At 50.0% G+C, this 18007-nt stretch overlaps 1 protein-coding gene across 1 annotated transcript in view; it reads left to right on the top strand.

Moving 5' to 3' along the window:
- ATP1A3 (ATPase Na+/K+ transporting subunit alpha 3) overlaps positions 1-16398 on the top strand; it is a 29448-nt gene extending 13050 nt beyond the window's left edge. Inside the window, 17 exon segments of the mRNA XM_021004117.2 lie at positions 2472-2740; positions 3382-3580; positions 3755-3864; positions 4493-4627; positions 5196-5388; positions 8629-8804; positions 8922-9058; positions 9983-10133; positions 10592-10760; positions 11239-11321; positions 11323-11394; positions 11720-11843; positions 13493-13638; positions 13896-14026; positions 14930-15031; positions 15574-15665; positions 15958-16398. Coding sequence (XP_020859776.1) covers positions 2472-2740; positions 3382-3580; positions 3755-3864; positions 4493-4627; positions 5196-5388; positions 8629-8804; positions 8922-9058; positions 9983-10133; positions 10592-10760; positions 11239-11321; positions 11323-11394; positions 11720-11843; positions 13493-13638; positions 13896-14026; positions 14930-15031; positions 15574-15665; positions 15958-15986 — 2318 coding nt within the window. The 3' untranslated portion in view covers positions 15987-16398.
- The last annotated feature ends 1609 nt before the right edge of the window (positions 16399-18007 follow it).

Raw genomic sequence — 18007 nt, forward strand, 5'->3', positions numbered from 1 at the left:
TTCCTTCAGTTAATCCCCAGTTCTCTCACTCAGTCCCCACTGAGCCTTCGATGCCTTCTCTGAGCCCATCATCTACTTCCCTGGGCACTCATCACTGTCACTGTGCTCTCCCCATACCTCCATTGACATTTGCCCTCCTCACTGAATGTTCATTCTCTCTTACTAGGCTTCTTAGGCTTCTTATTGAGCTCCTAAATGTCCATTCCTGAGCTCTCCAGCCCCTCATTTGAAGCTCACATTCCCTCACTGAACACCCATCGTCTCACTGAGTCCTTACCCTCTCTCTGAGCTCCCACGATGAAGTCCCATGGCTTCATTAAACCAATCGTTCTCTTACCAATCCCACAAGCTACATGCCTACATCCCTGTGCTCTCATGGAGGCCTCCCATGAGCCATTATCCCTTTCACTGAACCCTCCGTCTGTTCAATGACATCCCATCAGGTCACAGAACATATGTCCCACTAAATCACTTTGTTCACTGAGCCCCCATCATGTAACTGAGCTCTCTATCTTCCTCACCTATTTACTGAACCTCCAGTTACATAATTAAATCCCTATGCCCTTACCTAGTCACCTGTTCCCCTCATCTACCCTTAACCTCACCCCCAACACACAAACTGAACCTTTATTTTGCTCATTGAGCCCTCATCTTCTCAGGAAAGCCCCATCCCCTGTGAATCTCCATTTTTCACTGAGTTCTCCCATCTCCCATATCATTATGCTCCCATATTCCCCAGTGAGCCCCCCATGCCTTCATAAAGCCCTTTCCTCTCATAAGCCCCTATCTGCCTCACTAAATTTTATGTCTTATTGATGACTTTCCTTCTCATTGATCCCCATCACTCAATTAAGCCCCTATCCTTCCATTCCACCCATGCCTTAACTTTATCCTCCTTGCTAAATAATTATTCCTATCATTGGCCTCTCTATTCCCTCACTAAGTCCCTAATTCCTCTGACTCATTCCCCATTTTCCTTGGTGAGCCTCCATCTCTCTCACTTTCTCCACCATCCCCCTCACTGAGTCCTTGTTACTCAAATTAAGCCAACAGCCTACTCACTGATGACTCATACCTTCACTAAGCCCCATCCCCCTATTTAGCCCCCACTCAGACTTTCATGAAGGTCCATCCTCCCACTAAAACCCAATTATTCCATTCCCCTCACTTACCCCCATCTTTTAACTAAGCCCTCGTCACCCTCACCAAGCTTCCTTCACTGAGTCACCCATTTCCCTACTGAATCCCTAGCCCAACACTGAGCCTCCACTTCCCCAGAGTCCCCTATTCCTTCACTATACTCCAATATCCTTCATTAGGCTCCCTATTATCTCACTAAACTTCCTCACTTTCACTGAGTCTCTCATTCCACTACTAAGTCTGTAGCACATGCCCAAGCCTCATAATTGCCCATCATTGCCCCATCATTACCCATCATCTCACTGAAACTTCTTCAATCCTCTTCAATGAGTCCCCTATCTCCACTGGATCCCCAGTCCATCCATGGAGCCTTAACATTTCCTCATCCCACTTTCTCCTTTTCACTGAACTCCATTCTCTTCACTGAGCTCCCGATTTCCCCACTGTATCCGTAGCCCACTTCAGAGACTCATCGTGTTCCCAATGAATGACCATCCCTTTCACTGAACGTCCCCACCCTGTCACTGAGTCCCCCACGACTTTCCCTGAGTCCTTCCCTTCTTAGAGCTCCAATATTCTCACTAAATCTCCCATCCCCTCATAGAGCCCCCATCACCCTATTGAGACCTCTATGTCCTCGTGAAGGTTCATCATCTCATTGAACTCCCTTGCTCCATTCTGATCTTCAGCTTTTAACTAAGTTCATATCTCTCTCACTGAATCCCCATGCTCTTCATTGAGTCACCCTTTCTCCTGCTAGTCCTCCACCCTATACTAAATCCCTACTTCCCCAATGAATCCTCAGCCCCCCACTCAGCATCATCATTGCCCAACTGAACCCCCATCACCTCACTAAACCACATCCTCTTCACTGAGCCCCCAGCCCTGATACTGAAGTTCTAGTTCACCTCAAAGCCTTGTCATGTCCCCACTGAATTCCCATTCTTTTCATTAAACACTCCCATTCTGTCACTGATCCCCAATGTCCTCACTGCCCCCATTGTCTTTCCTAAGCTTTGCCTTGCCCACTAGAACTCCAATACTCTCACTGAGTCTCTCATCCCCCTATTGAGATCTCCATGCTCTCATGAAGACTTATCATTTTATTGAACCCCCTTGCCCCATTCCCCTTATTGACCCCTTGTCTCTTAACTGAGCCTTCATCTCCTTCACTAAATGCCCCTACTCTTATCCTCTCCCAGAACCCCTTATATCCTTCCTGAGCTCCACCCCATTCTCCCTTGCCCTGCCTCCCTCAGTGGAGCCCTTCTCTTCTGCTGGACTCCCTTCTTCTGTTCACGCATTCTCTCACTGATTGTTTCGGACTTCAGGCACAGCTCGAGGTGTGGTGGTAGCTACAGGTGACCGGACTGTCATGGGCCGAATTGCAACTCTAGCCTCTGGCCTGGAGGTGGGCAAGACTCCAATTGCTATCGAGATTGAACACTTCATCCAGCTGATCACAGGCGTGGCTGTCTTCCTGGGCGTTTCCTTCTTCATCCTCTCCCTCATCCTGGGTTACACCTGGCTCGAGGCTGTCATCTTCCTCATTGGCATCATTGTGGCCAATGTGCCTGAGGGACTGCTGGCCACTGTCACTGTAAGGGCTTCTCCTGTGAGGGCTCTGGGATGCCTGGGTCCCTGAAAGGGTAGGGGCTGGAGGACTAGGTCCCCTTGTTTCCTCATAAGATGGGGATTAGTGAAATAGATGCCTGGAGTCACAAGGAATTAGGGCTGAAGGATCGGGACATATGGGTCCTTGGGGGATGAGAAGTTAGATGGAAGAGTGGCTAGGGGAATGGACATCTCAGTCTTTGAGAGGGGTCAGATTTTGGAGCCAGAAGCCTGGATCTCCAGGGAGTGGTGTTTGGGAGGACAAAATGCCTGGATGTCTGAGAGTGGCTGAGACTAGGAACTATACTATACCTGAGCGCTGAAGGGGGTTAGAAGGGCAGAGCACAGGGTTTCTGGTTCCCCAGTGGCACACAGTCTGGCCCCTGAAGAAGACAGATTTTTCCCTTCTAAAGGGGGACAGAGTCACTTGGTAGAGTAGAAATTCTGGATTTGCAATAAGAAGACTTATCTGGGAGGAAAAGATGCCTTAGTTCTTGAGAAGGGCAAACTTTGAAATGCTAGACACTAGTGTCCCCAAAGAAGACAGGAGCTGCAGAAGCAGATGCCTATGTTCCCCAGAGGGACAGGGGCTGGGAAGCTGGACACCAGTGTCTCCCTCCCCTACAGGTGTGTCTGACACTAACTGCTAAGCGCATGGCCCGGAAGAACTGTTTGGTGAAGAACCTAGAGGCGGTGGAGACCCTGGGCTCCACTTCCACCATCTGCTCAGACAAGACTGGGACCCTGACCCAGAACCGGATGACAGTTGCTCACATGTGGTTTGACAACCAGATCCATGAGGCAGACACCACTGAGGACCAATCTGGTGATTGTGACTCCCCTGGCTATGGGAGGGGGTGAAACAGAGGGACTGGGGAAGTATCCAGAGAAAGCTAGGTCCATAAGGGCACCTGGAGGGAGACTGGCCCCAGAAGGTCATTTTGAAGAACAGGGATTGAGCCCCACCCTGAGTCCACATCTCTCCCTCCACCCATGACAGGAACCTCATTTGACAAGAGCTCCCACACTTGGGTGGCCCTGTCCCACATTGCTGGCCTTTGCAACCGAGCTGTCTTCAAGGGAGGCCAGGACAACATACCTGTGCTCAAGGTGAGACTGGGCTAGGGATTTTCTCTCCCTACCCTCTTTAACTCCCTAGAGGTTCTCAGACCCAGCTCCCAATCCCTTACAGCTGGGCTTAGATTGTTCATGGATTCATAGATAAAGAACTGGAATTGACCTTAGAGGTCATCTTGTCCAACCCTCCTCATTTTACAGATGAGGAAACTGAGATCCAAAGAGGTTAAGTGATTTGCTGAAGTATAGTAAGTGGAAGAATTGAGATTTAAACTAAGGTCCCGTGATTCCAAGTTCGGTGTTCCAAATTTAGTTCTTGCCACAATTTCCACTACCCCAATTCCTTCTGGCTATGACCTTTATTTTTCTACAATCATTCTTTTCCTCCCCGTGTTCATCTGGGTGTCCAACCCCTTCCACACGTGTCCCCTCTCATCCCCTTTTAGCTGTGTTCACCTATGCCTGTACAGCTGTGGGTTCTACTTCGAGGACCTAGTCCTTCTCAGTCACAGCTTGTTTTCCCTAGCACCACCCACCATCCCTTGGATCGAGCCCCATTCCTCATTTCTTGCTTCCATTTTCAATGCTGCCAGACTAACCTAGCCACTGTTGCCACTGGCCTTTCCCTCTCCCTGTTCTCCCACCCTTACCCCTCACACAGAGGGATGTGGCAGGAGATGCTTCTGAGTCAGCCCTTCTGAAATGCATTGAATTGTCATCTGGCTCTGTGAAACTGATGCGGGAAAGGAACAAGAAAGTGGCTGAGATCCCCTTCAATTCCACCAACAAATACCAGGTATGTGAGGACTGATCCCCTTCAATATCACCAACAGTGACCAGGAATGAGGGGATTCCCTTCAACTCCATTAACAATGAAAGGGGGAGAGATTACCACTAAGAACTATGTGATACGTAGAGAAACAGAGACCCAGAAAAGGGAAATGTCTTGTCCAAAGTCACATTGAATCAAGGGGGAAGAACTGAGCTTAAAATGCAGGTATCCTGACCCCCTTCCCCCTGCCCTAACCACCTAGTTGGTAGAGGGACACACACATATAGAGAGATGCAGGCAGAAGATTCAGAGCCAGGGAGGTGGAACTACACAGGAGACATACAGAGACCAGGAAGATAGAGAAGGCAATACTGACAGGCACAGTCAAGGAGAAGGAGAGAGACAAAGATGTAGAGACAGCAAGGCAGGGAAAGTGAAAGAGGCAGACAGATAGACAAGGAGATGAGGAGTGAGATGGATGGAGGGAAAGACACGCAGAGAGAGTGAGGTGTGGAGAGGGGAGGACTGACGCAATGGGGGAGTGTATGTACGCCACGCCGCCACCCCTGACTTGTTCACTGGACCTTCCCAGCTCTCCATCCACGAGACGGAGGACCCCAATGACAATCGATACCTGCTGGTGATGAAGGGTGCCCCTGAGAGGATCCTGGACAGATGTTCCACCATTCTGCTGCAGGGCAAAGAGCAGGCCTTGGATGACGAACTCAAGGAGGCCTTCCAAAATGCCTACTTGGAGCTGGGCGGGCTGGGCGAACGGGTGCTTGGTACGGCTCCGCCCAGCCCGTGTCTCCACTCCCTGACTCAGCGTCAAGAGACTGGGGTTTGGCAGGGGGCGATGGTGGGAGTGGAGGCGCAGGGGAGAGTGCTCTATATTACTGGCAGACTGGTGATGGGCAATTGGGGGATTGAGGGAAACGGAAGGTTGGAAGAATAGGGGACTGGGAGGATGGGGAACTGCAGTCAAACCAGTAAGTATTTATTAAGCACCTACTGTTTGTCAGGCACTGTGTGAAGCTCTGGGGATGCAAAAAAAATAGCTCTTGTTTTGGAGGAGTTCACAGTCTAATGTAAGGGGTGGAAGTGATGTTGGGGGGGCAGGAAGGACAGCAGGCAGACAACTATACAACAAATGTACTAACAAGATATATACAAGATATGTTGGACGTAATTAACAAAGGACTGAGGGATAGAGCTTGGGAGACTAGAGAAATAGGGCATTTGAAGACAGGGGACTGAGGCTGGGGATTTGGTTAGGGAAGCGGGACAATCAATCAACAAACTTATATCAAACACCTACTATGTTCCAAGGATTGTGCCAGAGGGTGGGAATACAAATACAAGGATTGAAAGAATGCCTGTCCTCAAGGAGCTTACATTCTAGCGGGGGAGAGAAATCCAGATTATAGAGAGAATAAATACAAATTAGGTAAATACAAGGTGTCTAGGGAGGGAGGGCACTAAGCAGCTTGGGGTTCACAAAAAGGTTTCATGTAGAAGGTCATGCTTGAACTGAATCTTGGAGGAAGAAAGAGATTCTGTGAGGTAAAGGTGAGGATGGAATACATTCTAGGCACAGGTAATAAAACAAAAATGGTGATAAGAGATGGATTGTTGTGCATGAGGAACAGAGGGAAGGCCAGTATGGCTGGACTGCAGAGGCTGGGAGGGGTAATGATGTTAAATAGGGTTTAAAAGACAGGTTGGGGGCAGCCCTTAAAAGCTAAACAAATGAGTTTGTCTTTGATTCTAGAGGCAAAAGGAAGCCACAAGAGTTCGTGAAATAGGGAAGTCACATAGCCAGATGTGCACTCAGGGAAACCACTTTAGCAGGAGTGTGGAGGATGGACTGGAGTGGGGAGAGAGCTGAGGCAAGGCGGGAAAGTCATAAGTTGTATCAGTAATCTAGGGGACAGATGCTGAGGTCCTGAGCAAGGGTGGTGGTTATATGAGTGGAGAGAAGGGATGAGAGGAGAGAGATACTGTGGTGGCAGAAACACAAGATTTGGCAGCTAATTAGATGTGTGGGAGGAGGCACCATAAAGAATTAAGGCTAACACCAAGAGTTTGAACCTAGGTGACTAGAAACATGGTTGTGCCTCGGACAGAAAGTAGGGAAGTTTGGAAGGGGGAAGGGCAGTAGTGGTGATGGAAATAATGAGTTCCTCTGGGCATGTTGAGTTTATCATGTCTTTGGGACATCCCATTTGAAATGTCTACTAGGTAGTTGGTGATGTAGGACTGAAACTCGGGGGAGAGTCTGCAGTTGGATATATAGATCCAGGAGTCAGTCACCTGCAGAAAGATAAACATTAAACCCATTGATGCTGATGAGGTCACCAAAGAGAGATTGTGCATAGGAAAGAGAGAGGTCCCAACAGAAAGCCTTAGGGGATGCCAACTGTGAGTGGATGATGGATGATAATCAAGCCAAGGAGATCAAGACAAGCAAGCAGAGAGAGAACAAGTGTCATGAGACTTCAGAGAAACAAGAGCATGCAGGAGGGAAAGAATGGTTAACAATGTCAAATACTGCAGATAGATTGAGAAGGACAAGGACTGAGAAAAGACTGTTGGATTTGGCAATTAAGTGACCACTGGCAATGTTGGAGAGAGTAGTTTCATTGAGCCATGAGTTTGGGAGATGAAGGAATGAGAGCAGAGGAAGAAGAGACAAAATAGGGAGGTGGAGGATAGGTGATTGGAAAACAGGGCATAGGAAGATTAGGGATGAGGAACTGGGGGCTAGAATTGGGGGGCTGGAGGATAGGCAGTTGAGGGACTGGGGAATTGAATGTTAGAATGGGAGATAAGAGACTGAGGGATCAGAAGGATGAGGGAGTAGAACACTGGGTTATATAGGGAACTGGGTGGCTGAGGAATAGGGAAGACTGGAAGACTGATAGAATGAGGAATTGGGGTTGAGGATTTGGAGGAATAGGAATTAGGGGGTTGAAGGACTGAAGAATAGTGTATATATTGGAAGAATGGGGGAATGAGAAATTAGGAAAGGTAAAGAATTAGGGATTGGTACAATGATGAGCTGTGGGTGGAGAGATAGGGGGTGGAAGAGTGGGAGGAGAAGTTTAGGGAATTGAAGGATGTGGAGCTAAAAGATTATGGCAGTGAGAAATTGGGAAGCTGGAGAAAGAGAAGTTGGGGACTGGGAGAGAGAATTGAGAGGCAGAGTGTTGGGTAACTAGGTGAATGAGAAATTGGGGAAATGTGGGGTTGGAACTAAGGAATGTGAGGGACTAGAGGATTAGAAGTTAAAGGATTAGAAACTGGGATGGGTGAAGAGTTGGGAAGTTGAGGGAACTGAGGAGTTGGGGGCCTGAGGCATAAGGAATTAGGGAACTGAAGGATACAATGGTTGAGGATGATGAGTTGGGAATCTCAGGGAATAAGGGAGAGGGCACTGGAGTTGAGGGGCTGAGGAGATCGCCAGCTGGTGATACTGCAGAGTTGGAAGGTGAGGGATTAGGAAATTGGGAGGCTATAGGAATAAGATACTTGGGGAGTTGTAGGACTAGGAAGATGGGGAGTTGAGGGTCAGAGGAAGGGAATACTGAGGAGTTGAGCATTAGAGATCTGGAAACCTGAGAGTCCCCTGGAGTCAGGAGATCTGGCTTTGTATCCTGGTCCTGACATTTACTGTTACTTTGGGCAAATTTCTCTGAGCCTCTGCATTCCCCATCTACAAAACGATGATAATATCTGCACAGTTAGTTTCACAGGGTGACTGTGAGAAAGGAGCTCTGTCAGCTTTATTTTTTAGGAGTGTGAGATGAGGAGGAGACAGGGTTGGAGGAGGGGCACTGGGAAATAGGAATATTGAGGACCAGGGGGTTGGGAAGGTGGCAGAAGGATGTGGATATTCCAGAGATGGAAAGTTGAGAGATTGAGAGATTAGTGACTTCCAAGTACCATGTTAATGATGTAGGTCCAAGGACAGGGAAGGGGAGGCCAGATCCTAAGTTCTAACCATCTCTTCTGGGCACTGCTAGGGTTCTGCCACTACTACTTGCCTGAGGAACAGTTCCCTAAGGGCTTTGCTTTCGACTGTGATGATGTCAACTTCACCACTGACAATCTTTGCTTCGTCGGCCTCATGTCCATGATTGACCCACCCAGGGCTGCTGTCCCCGATGCTGTGGGCAAATGCCGAAGTGCTGGGATCAAGGTGGGGTCAGGAGTGGCTGAGGGGGGGGAACCAAGATACCTGAGTTCCTTAGGGTGAAGAGCAGAGTAAAGGGGAAAGGGTGCAGCCATGACCTCTACTTCCTCCTTTGTTATGCAGGTGATCATGGTAACTGGCGACCACCCCATCACAGCTAAAGCTATTGCCAAGGGTGTAGGGATCATCTCTGAAGGCAATGAGACTGTGGAGGACATTGCTGCCAGGCTCAACATCCCTGTGAGTCAGGTCAATCCCAGGTGAGGCAGCTACTTTATCCTGGACCTTGCCCAACTCTTCCCTGTTTCCTTTCTCCCTGTCATCTTCCTTTGGTATCCCTCCGACTGACTGTTGCTGGATCTATCTCCTTTCTGTGTCTCTCAGTGTCTCTCTGTCTCTGTCTCTCCTCAGCTTGGTCTGCTGAGTCTCCTTCCTGCTTCCTCTTTATGTACTGTTTTCCCCATATTTTTCTTTTCTGTATATTTCTCTATATATCTCTCTGTATCTCTCTCTCTCCTTCTTCCTTTCCCTCTCTGTCTGACTCTATCTCTGCTTCTCATGCTTTCTCTATCTCTATGTTTCTCTCTTTCTGTTTCGCTGTCTCTGCTTTCTCATCCTCCCCCACCTCCTTTTCCTTCCTCTCTGTCTCTGTGTCTCTGTCTCTGTCTCTGTCTGCCTCCATCTCTGTCTGTCTGTCTGTCTGGTACACATGACTTGCATTCAAATCCACGCAGTTACCTCCTAGCTGTGTGAGCTTCGCCAAGTAATTTAACCTCTTTGGGCCTCAGTTTCTTTAGCAGCACAGGAAGTCAGACAAGTTGGTCTTTGAGGATGCTTCCAGATCTAGATTTATGATCCTTCTCTCCCTCTATCTCTGATCTCTCATCCCTCTGCTCTCTTCCTTTTTGTTCTTATCTGCCTGTCCCTCCTCTTCTCTTTTTATCTTTCTGTTGATTTCAGTCAATCTTTCTTTGTCTGCTCCTCCTCCTCTCTGTCTGTCTCCCTCCTGAGCTGTCTCTGTCTCTCTCTCTCTGTCCTTCCCTCCCTTCCTTTCTCTGTTTCCCTAACTGTATGATGTCTCTGTCAACCCTTCTCTCTCCCCTTGTCACCCCTCAGACTCTCTGTCCTCTCCTGCCCTCACCCAGGACTGGGGCATCCCTCACCAACCTTCTGTACCTGTGCAGGGATGCCAAGGCCTGTGTGATCCATGGCACGGACCTGAAGGATTTCTCCTCAGAACAGATTGATGAAATCTTGCAGAACCACACAGAGATTGTGTTTGCCCGAACTTCCCCACAGCAGAAACTCATCATTGTGGAAGGCTGCCAGAGACAGGTGAGAGCTTTGACACCTGGGCCTTGCATAGGTCGGGAGTCCTGAGTCACCAAGGGAGCATGAGCTGGGGGCCCAGATGCCTGGGTCTCTGAGAAAGGCAAAGGCTGTGAATACCAGTGGGTAGGGATCTAGCTACCTGGGGATGGAGGAACAGAGGCCTGGATTCCTGAGGCAATTGGATGAGTTGGGACAATAGTGAAATCCATAGTTCTGTGATGCCTGAGTACCCAAGAGCAGTATATCCTGGACACTGTATAACTAAGACCTCAGAAGGGCAGAGACTGGAACACTGGACATGAGTCCCTGAAGAGGGAAGGTACTGGAGGTCCAAATGCCTGGGTCCAGAAGGGCGACCAAGGCCTGGACCCTGGAAGACTGAACCCCTAAGAGACATGAGGACCAGAAGCCCAAGTCCCTGCCTCCTTCTCCTTCCCCCTCCCCCTCTGTCATTCCCACAGGGTGCCATTGTAGCAGTGACTGGGGATGGTGTCAATGACTCACCTGCCCTTAAGAAGGCGGATATCGGTGTGGCTATGGGCATTGCTGGCTCTGACGTCTCCAAGCAGGCAGCTGACATGATTTTGCTGGATGATAACTTTGCTTCCATCGTCACTGGTGTGGAGGAGGGTAAGGACAGGCTTGGGATCTGGAGACCAAACTCTGCCAGATGATTCACTGAGCTTCCCCATCAGCAAAGGGTTCGACTAGATGGTGGCAGAGGTCTTCTCTGGCTCTGACGTTCTAGGATTCTGAATCCCTAGGGGCCCATCTTTGGACGTCAAAGTGTCCTTCTTATAAAAGGAAGTGGGAAGGACCATACGAATGATCCAAAAGGGCCATTCCATTCTGGGGTTCTGTGGGCTTATACATGAGCTGGGGTCCCTCATCTCTCCCCCCACCCCCATCTTCCGTGGGAATAGAGACAGCCTCAGGGTAGATAAGAAAACAGAGCACTGGAAGAATGTCAGGAGAATTGGGAGATGGAGAAAGGAGGTGGAAGATGTCTGAGGAAGGCCAAGCTCCTTTGCCTCAGTGCAAGTCAAGTTCACCCCTCAGGAAGGCAGGTGACTGCCTGGTTTGACCCCCTCTGAATTCTTTCCCTCAGGCCGACTGATCTTCGACAACCTGAAGAAATCCATTGCCTACACCTTGACCAGCAACATCCCTGAGATTACCCCCTTCCTTCTTTTTCATCATGGCAAACATCCCCCTGCCCCTGGGAACCATCACCATCCTCTGCATTGACCTGGGCACAGATATGGTGAGACCCTCTGCTCAGCTTCCCCAAGGGGCTGTGAGGAGTTCACGTCCATCACTGTGGCATTTGGCTAGTGGTTCTGGGGTGGGTCTACCTGAAAGTCCCTCAAAGGTGCTGAGCTCAGAGGAGGGTGCTGGAGTAATCTGGCTCTGGTAACTTGCCAAGGTAGGGACCCTATTAAGTCATCTTTCTCAAGACCTTGTTGGGTCATACAAATTAAGGGAGACTTCTCACCACAGGTAAGTGATCTCAGGTAAGACCTCCCCTCTTAGATAACGTGTCTAAGGTGGGCCTTCACTGAGGTGGCTCCCTACTCTGTCCTGTGCAGGTGCCTGCCATCTCCCTGGCCTACGAGGCTGCTGAGAGTGACATCATGAAGCGACAGCCCCGAAATCCAAGGACAGACAAGCTGGTGAACGAAAGGCTCATTAGTATGGCATATGGGCAGATAGGTAAGGGGTTAGGGTCTGTCCTCAAAGACCCTCTGGATGCCAGGCTCAGGGCATCTGAGACCCCTGGGCCACTGCCTCAGCTTGTTATCTCAGATGACCCATTTTAGGCAAGAGGCCCCCTCAGGTGACCCTTCTCAGGTGAGACCCCTCAGGTGACCCTTCTCAGGTGAGACCCCTCAGGTGACCCTCAGGTGAGATCCCTCAGGTGACCCTTCTCAGGTGAGACCCCTCAGGTGACCCTTCTCAGGTGAGACCCCTCAGGTGACCCTTCTCAGGTGAGACCCCTCAGGTGAGATCCCTCAGGTGAGACCCTCAGGTGACCCTTCTCAGGTGAGACCCTCAGGTGACCCTTCTCAGGTGAGACCCCTCAGGTGAGATCCCTCAGGTGATATCCCTCAGGTGAGACCCCTCAGGTGACCCTTCTCAGGTGAGACCCCTCAGGTGACCCTTCTCAGGTGAGACCCCTCAGGTGAGACTCCTCAGGTGAGACCCCTCAGGTGAGATCCCTCAGGTGACCCTTCTCAGGTGAGACCCCTCAGGTGACCCTTCTCAGGTGAGACCCCTCAGGTGACCCTTCTCAGGTGACCCTTCTCAGGTGAGACCCCTCAGGTGACCCTTCTCAGGTGAGACTCCTCAGGTGACCCTTCTCAGGTGAGACCCCTCAGGTGAGATCCCTCAGGTGACCCTTCTCAGGTGAGATCCCTCAGGTGAGACCCTCAGGTGACCCTTCTCAGGTGAGATCCCTCAGGTGACCCTTCTCAGGTGAGACCCCTCAGGTGACCCTTCTCAGGTGAGACCCCTCAGGTGACCCTTCTCAGGTGAGACACCCTTGAGTACCTCTTTGCAGAGAAGAGCCTTCAGGTGATCTGTATCAGCTAATACAACCCTTAGGTAACTTTCCACAGGTGTGATCCTCAGGTGAGACCTGATTAGGTACCACCTGGTAAGTGTCACAATGAGTGCAGCTCTTTAACTTGGGATCAGAAGACCTGAATTGGAATTCTGCCTCAGACAGTTAAATAGCTGTATGACCCTGGGGAAGTCACTTAACCTCTCTCAGCCTCAATTCCATCATCCACAAAATGGGGTAATAATAATTCCTGCCTCCCAGGTTGTTGTGGAAGTCAGACAAAATAACCCGGAGCATGCTTGCCAAACCATTTTGTTCGCAGTTATTTGTCTTGGTTACTTACGTGAAGTCTTCCCCTCTAGAGTGTATGCTCTGTCTTCTCCCCTCTTTGTTCTCTCCAGTGCTTGGCACAAAGTGTGGCACACAATGAGCACTTAATAAATGCTTGTTGTCTGCTTGCCTGATCCCTTTGGGCAGTCCTTTTCAGGTGACTCCTCTCAGGTAACCCATCCAAGATGACCCGTGGGGGGTTTATCCCTGATACGGTTCTTGCTATCTGTGTGATCTCAGAGCACCTAAGGCCCCTGCGGTGCCTCAGAGAAGTCACTTCTCTGAACCTCAGTTTCCTCATCTGTAAAATGGGAGGTCACACTAGGGTTTAGTCATCCCCAAGGTCCCAGCTGTCTCTAAATCTTGGGATGGAAGGGGTTCAGGGAGCCCTTAGCCTCTGGTGACCTCAAAGGTGCGTCTGGCCTGGGTCCCTGTGCAAACTGACCCCCCTTCCCTCCATCCCCTGCAGGAATGATCCAGGCTCTGGGTGGCTTCTTTGCCTATTTTGTGATTCTGGCGGAGAATGGCTTCCTGCCATCTAACCTGGTGGGCATTCGGCTCAACTGGGATGACCGAACTGTCAATGACCTGGAGGACAGCTATGGGCAGCAGTGGGTGAGCAAGAAGGCGAGGGGCGGAGAGCTGTGGAAGCATCAGGAATAAGGGGAGAACATGCTCAGAGAGGGGCATCGATGGTGCAGAATGCCTATTCCCAGCATTGGAAGCTCGTCCTGGGGGACCTTGGGGTTCAGGGACTCCCCGAGGTGGGCGATAGAACAGGCCCTTGGTATGGAGTGAATCTGGGGGAGCTTCTTGGAGGAGAAAGAGAAGTGGGGTGAGGCTAAGCCCTCCTCTGCACGTCTCTCCCCCAGACCTATGAGCAGCGGAAGTCCGTGGAGTTCACCTGCCACACAGCCTTCTTCGTCAGCATTGTGGTTGTGCAGTGGGCAGATCTCATCATCTGCAAGACCAGGAGGAATTCTGTTTTCCAGCAGGGCATGAAGTGAGGGCTGGGGGCCAGGCGGGGGCTCTGCCTTCCTCACTCTCAGTGTCTCTAGCAGGCTTGCCCTCTGATCTCTGCACCCCCATCTCTATCAGTCTTTCTCTCAGCCCCTAGATTTCTTTCTTTCTCAGTTTCTACATCTCTGAGTGTCTCTGTCTTCTCAAAAATTTCTTCATTTTTCTCTCTCTCTGAGGATGTATAGCTCTGTGTCTCTTTGTCTCCATTTCTCAGGGCTTTCCTATTTTTATGTTTGTGTCTTTCTCAATCTCCCCTCCCACATTTTTTTCTCTCTCCCCCGCCCCTCCTTCTCCTCTTTGCCTTTCTCTCCCTCACTTCCTCCCTCCTCTTCTTATCTCTGAGTTTCTCTCCAATTCCATATCTCCATGTCTTTGCTGTCCTTATCTCCTTGTGTAATAAGATGGGTAAGAACCATGTGGAGAGATGAGGTGGTATCTGTCTCTGAATCTCTGCCTCTGAGTGTGTCTGGGTCTGTTTGTCCCCATATCTCTGTCTTGGCATGTCTGTCTCTAAGTACATCCCTGCGTCTCTTTCTCTCCCTCTTTTTTCTCTTACATTGCTGTCATTTGGTATATCTGTCTCCCTCTCACAGGGTCTCTCTATCTCTATCCCTAGCTCTATGTTCCTCATTTCTCAGTCTTGGTCCATTTCTATGACTCTGGGTCTATCTCTGCATTTCTATGTCTCTGCCTCCCTGATTCTCTGTCTCTATGTAGGTCTCCCTGAGTCACTGTGTCTGAGTGTGTCCATGGGTGAGAAGGCTGCTGGAGTGGATTAGTGAGGGATGATGCTCTGTGTGTGTGTGTGTGTGTGTGTGTGTGTGTGTGTGCTGTGCCAAGGTGGTTGTGTCTGCCCAGCTGCCCATCACATTCTACCCTTCCACAGGAACAAGATTCTGATTTTTGGGTTGTTTGAAGAGACAGCGCTGGCCGCCTTCCTGTCCTACTGCCCTGGCATGGATGTGGCCCTACGCATGTACCCACTCAAGTAAGTGTCTGTTCCACCACTTTGGCACATGCCCTGACCTTGGCTTTCCACTCTTGATAACACCAACCAACCCCAATCTCTCACACCTATTTTGGAAGACCTCCTTGCCTTCCTTCTCAACCTCCTTGGGACACCCCCAAATCTCCTATAGACTCTGGTCTCAACCTCGAGAGTTGAAGCCCCTTCCCCGATCCCAGGGCCCAGGGAACTCTCTCTGCTAATGAATAGCTTAGACCAGGAACTAATCACTAATATATATTTTTTTCTCTCTCTCTCCCTCCCTCCCTCCTTCCCCTCTCCTCTGTCTTTCTCTTCCCTCCTTCTTTCCTCCTCCCTCCCTCTGTCTCTCTCCCTCCCCTTCCTTTTCTGCCCCTCAATATCTCAACCTTAATCTTGCTCTGTGCCCCCTCTCTCCCATCCCTCTGCTTCTCTTTCACTTCCCATCTTTCTTTTTCTCTTTCTGCCTGTCTCTCTCCTCCTCTTTCTGGCTGTGTCTCTACCTCTCTCTTCCCATCTCGGGTGTTTCACCGATGGCTCTACAGGCCCAGTTGGTGGTTCTGTGCCTTCCCCTATAGCTTCCTCATCTTTGTCTATGATGAAATCAGAAAACTCATCCTGCGCAGAAACCCCGGGGGTGAGAGCTGGGGCTGGGATGGGGATGAGGCTGGGAGCATTAGGGAGGAGGCATTAGGGAGACCAGGGGCTGGGAATGGTCCAGGACGGGGCCTCAGGACCTGTGGGGAGGAGTCTAGGGGATGGACCCAAAAAGGCTCAGCCAGTTCACTTGACTGGCTTCTATTTTTCTCCCCTGCCCTTTCTTGTCTCTCTAATTTTGATTCTCTGCCTCTGTCTGTTTATTCGTTTCTCTCTCTCACTCTGCCTCTGTGTCACTGTGTCTCTGTCTCTGTCTGTCTCTTCTCTTCCAGGATGGGTGGAGAAGGAGACCTATTACTGACCTCATTCCCAGCACTGCCCCACCCTGTCTCACCCCCCAGCCCAGGAGAGAACCATCCCCCAGTTCCCGCGCCCTCGTTTTGTATTCTGGGGGGAGGGACCTTCTCTTCCCTTAGCCGGGTTTCGGCCCCCCGGCCTCCCCTACCCCCAAAGTTCGTACGTCCTGCTCCCGGCTCTCCCTGGCTTGCTTTCTCTCCCTGGTTTTCTTCCCTCCCCGTAGCCCCTCTTCCCCGTGTCGCTGTCTCTCTCTCCTTGTCCTTCCGTCTCGCGACTCCCCTCTATTCTCCTGTGTCCTCGTCGCCCTCTCTCCGTTTTCTGGCTCTCTCTCCCTGTCCCTCTTTTTTTATTTCCCAATGGCCGACTCCATCTCTCTGGTTCTGGACAAATATAAAATATATTGGTGGAGAGAGAGACGGGATTGGCTCTGTGTCGTCATTGCTGAGAGGGGACGGGGTTGGTACGTGGCACGGGTCGGCGTGTCGTGGGCTGTTATTGGCACACGTTGGCAGAGAATATTAGAATCTTCAAATTGTAGACTTCTAAACAACAAGATTCTAGAGTCCTTTTATTCTGAATTTCTAGATTCTTAGAATCACAGATTCCAGATCCTGAGAATTTTAGGACATCAGAATCTAGACACTTAGAACTGAACAGAGGCAATGGGATGTGGTGGATTAAGCAAGGAGCTTGGAGTTAGGAGATCTGGATTCAAATCCTGCCTTACACACCTTACTAGCTGCATGATCCTGGGCAAGTCCCCTAACCGTTCAATGCCTTGGTCTTATCATTTATAAAATGGCAATAGGAATATTCAGAGACAACATGGTACCATGCAAAGTGCCTTGGAATGGGAGTTGGAAGGACTGGGGTTGTGTTCCTGTCTTTGCTACCTACTAGAAATTATGCGCTACATGGGATAGAGCAATGGGTCCAAGTCAGGAAGACCTGAGTTCAAATCCAACCTCAGACACTAAGTATGCGAGCCAGTCCAGTCAGCTAACCTCTGTCTGCCTTGGTTTCCTCATCAATAAAATGCAGATAATAATAGCATCTATATCCCAAAGTTGTTTTGAGACTCAAATGAGATATTATTTGTAAAGTACTTTGCCCACCTTAAAGTTCTATGCAAATGCTAATGGTCATTCTTACTGATTTTGGAGGCGCCATCTCATCTCCAAAGGGCTATATTTCCTCATCTGTGAAGTGATAAGTTGACTTGACAGTAGCGAAAGTCCCTTCTAGCTCTTAACCTAGTTCTCCAGAAGAATCTGAGACCCCCAACTCTGAGGAGCTTCGAGTTGTAAAATACTGAAATCTTGGAAAGTAGGATCTTAGCGTGTGAACTCGGGAGGCATTGACTAAGCAGTACCAGGTGCCACGCACTGGGTGGGCATGAGATCAAAGAAAACCAAAGGTTCCTGCCTTTGAGGAGCTTATGTTCTACTGGGGGAGGCGGAGGGGCTACAGCACGTCCTCAAGTATATCAGGAGGGAAACTGAGGACAGACACAGCACAAATGACAGTGCTGGGAAGGATGGCGGAAGGGCTTTGCAAGCCTCAAAGTGGGACATAAATGCCAGTTATTGTGAAGATTATTCCAAAAGTCCTGCTTAGGACCCCAGAGATCAGCTTATGTCCCACCTTCAGAAACCAAGAAAGCAAAAATCTTGTCCGAAGTCCCAAAGTGACTTAAGAAGCTGGGAGGGGCCAGGGCACCTGGTCTTATCTGCAGAGCGGAAAGCCAGCCTGGCAGCCTGGTATCAGCTAGCAGCCTTAGTGGTCACTGCAAGAGGACAAACATAGGACCCTTTGAGCTGAGAGAGAGAGAGAGAGAGAGGGAGAGAGAGAGAGAGAGAGAGAGAGAGGAGAGAGAGAGAGAGAGGAGAGAGAGAGAGACAGAGAGAGAGGAGAGAGAGAGAGAGAGAGAGAGATGGGAGAGAGAGAGAAGAGACAGAGAGAGAGAGAGAGAGAGAGAGAGAGAGAGAGAGAGGAGAGAGAGAGAGAGACAGAGAGAGAGAGAAA

The sequence above is a fragment of the Phascolarctos cinereus genome, unplaced genomic scaffold (assembly GCF_003287225.1).
Source record: "Phascolarctos cinereus isolate Bilbo 61053 unplaced genomic scaffold, phaCin_HiC Scaffold_726;HRSCAF=1367, whole genome shotgun sequence".
Lineage (NCBI taxonomy): Eukaryota > Metazoa > Chordata > Mammalia > Diprotodontia > Phascolarctidae > Phascolarctos > Phascolarctos cinereus.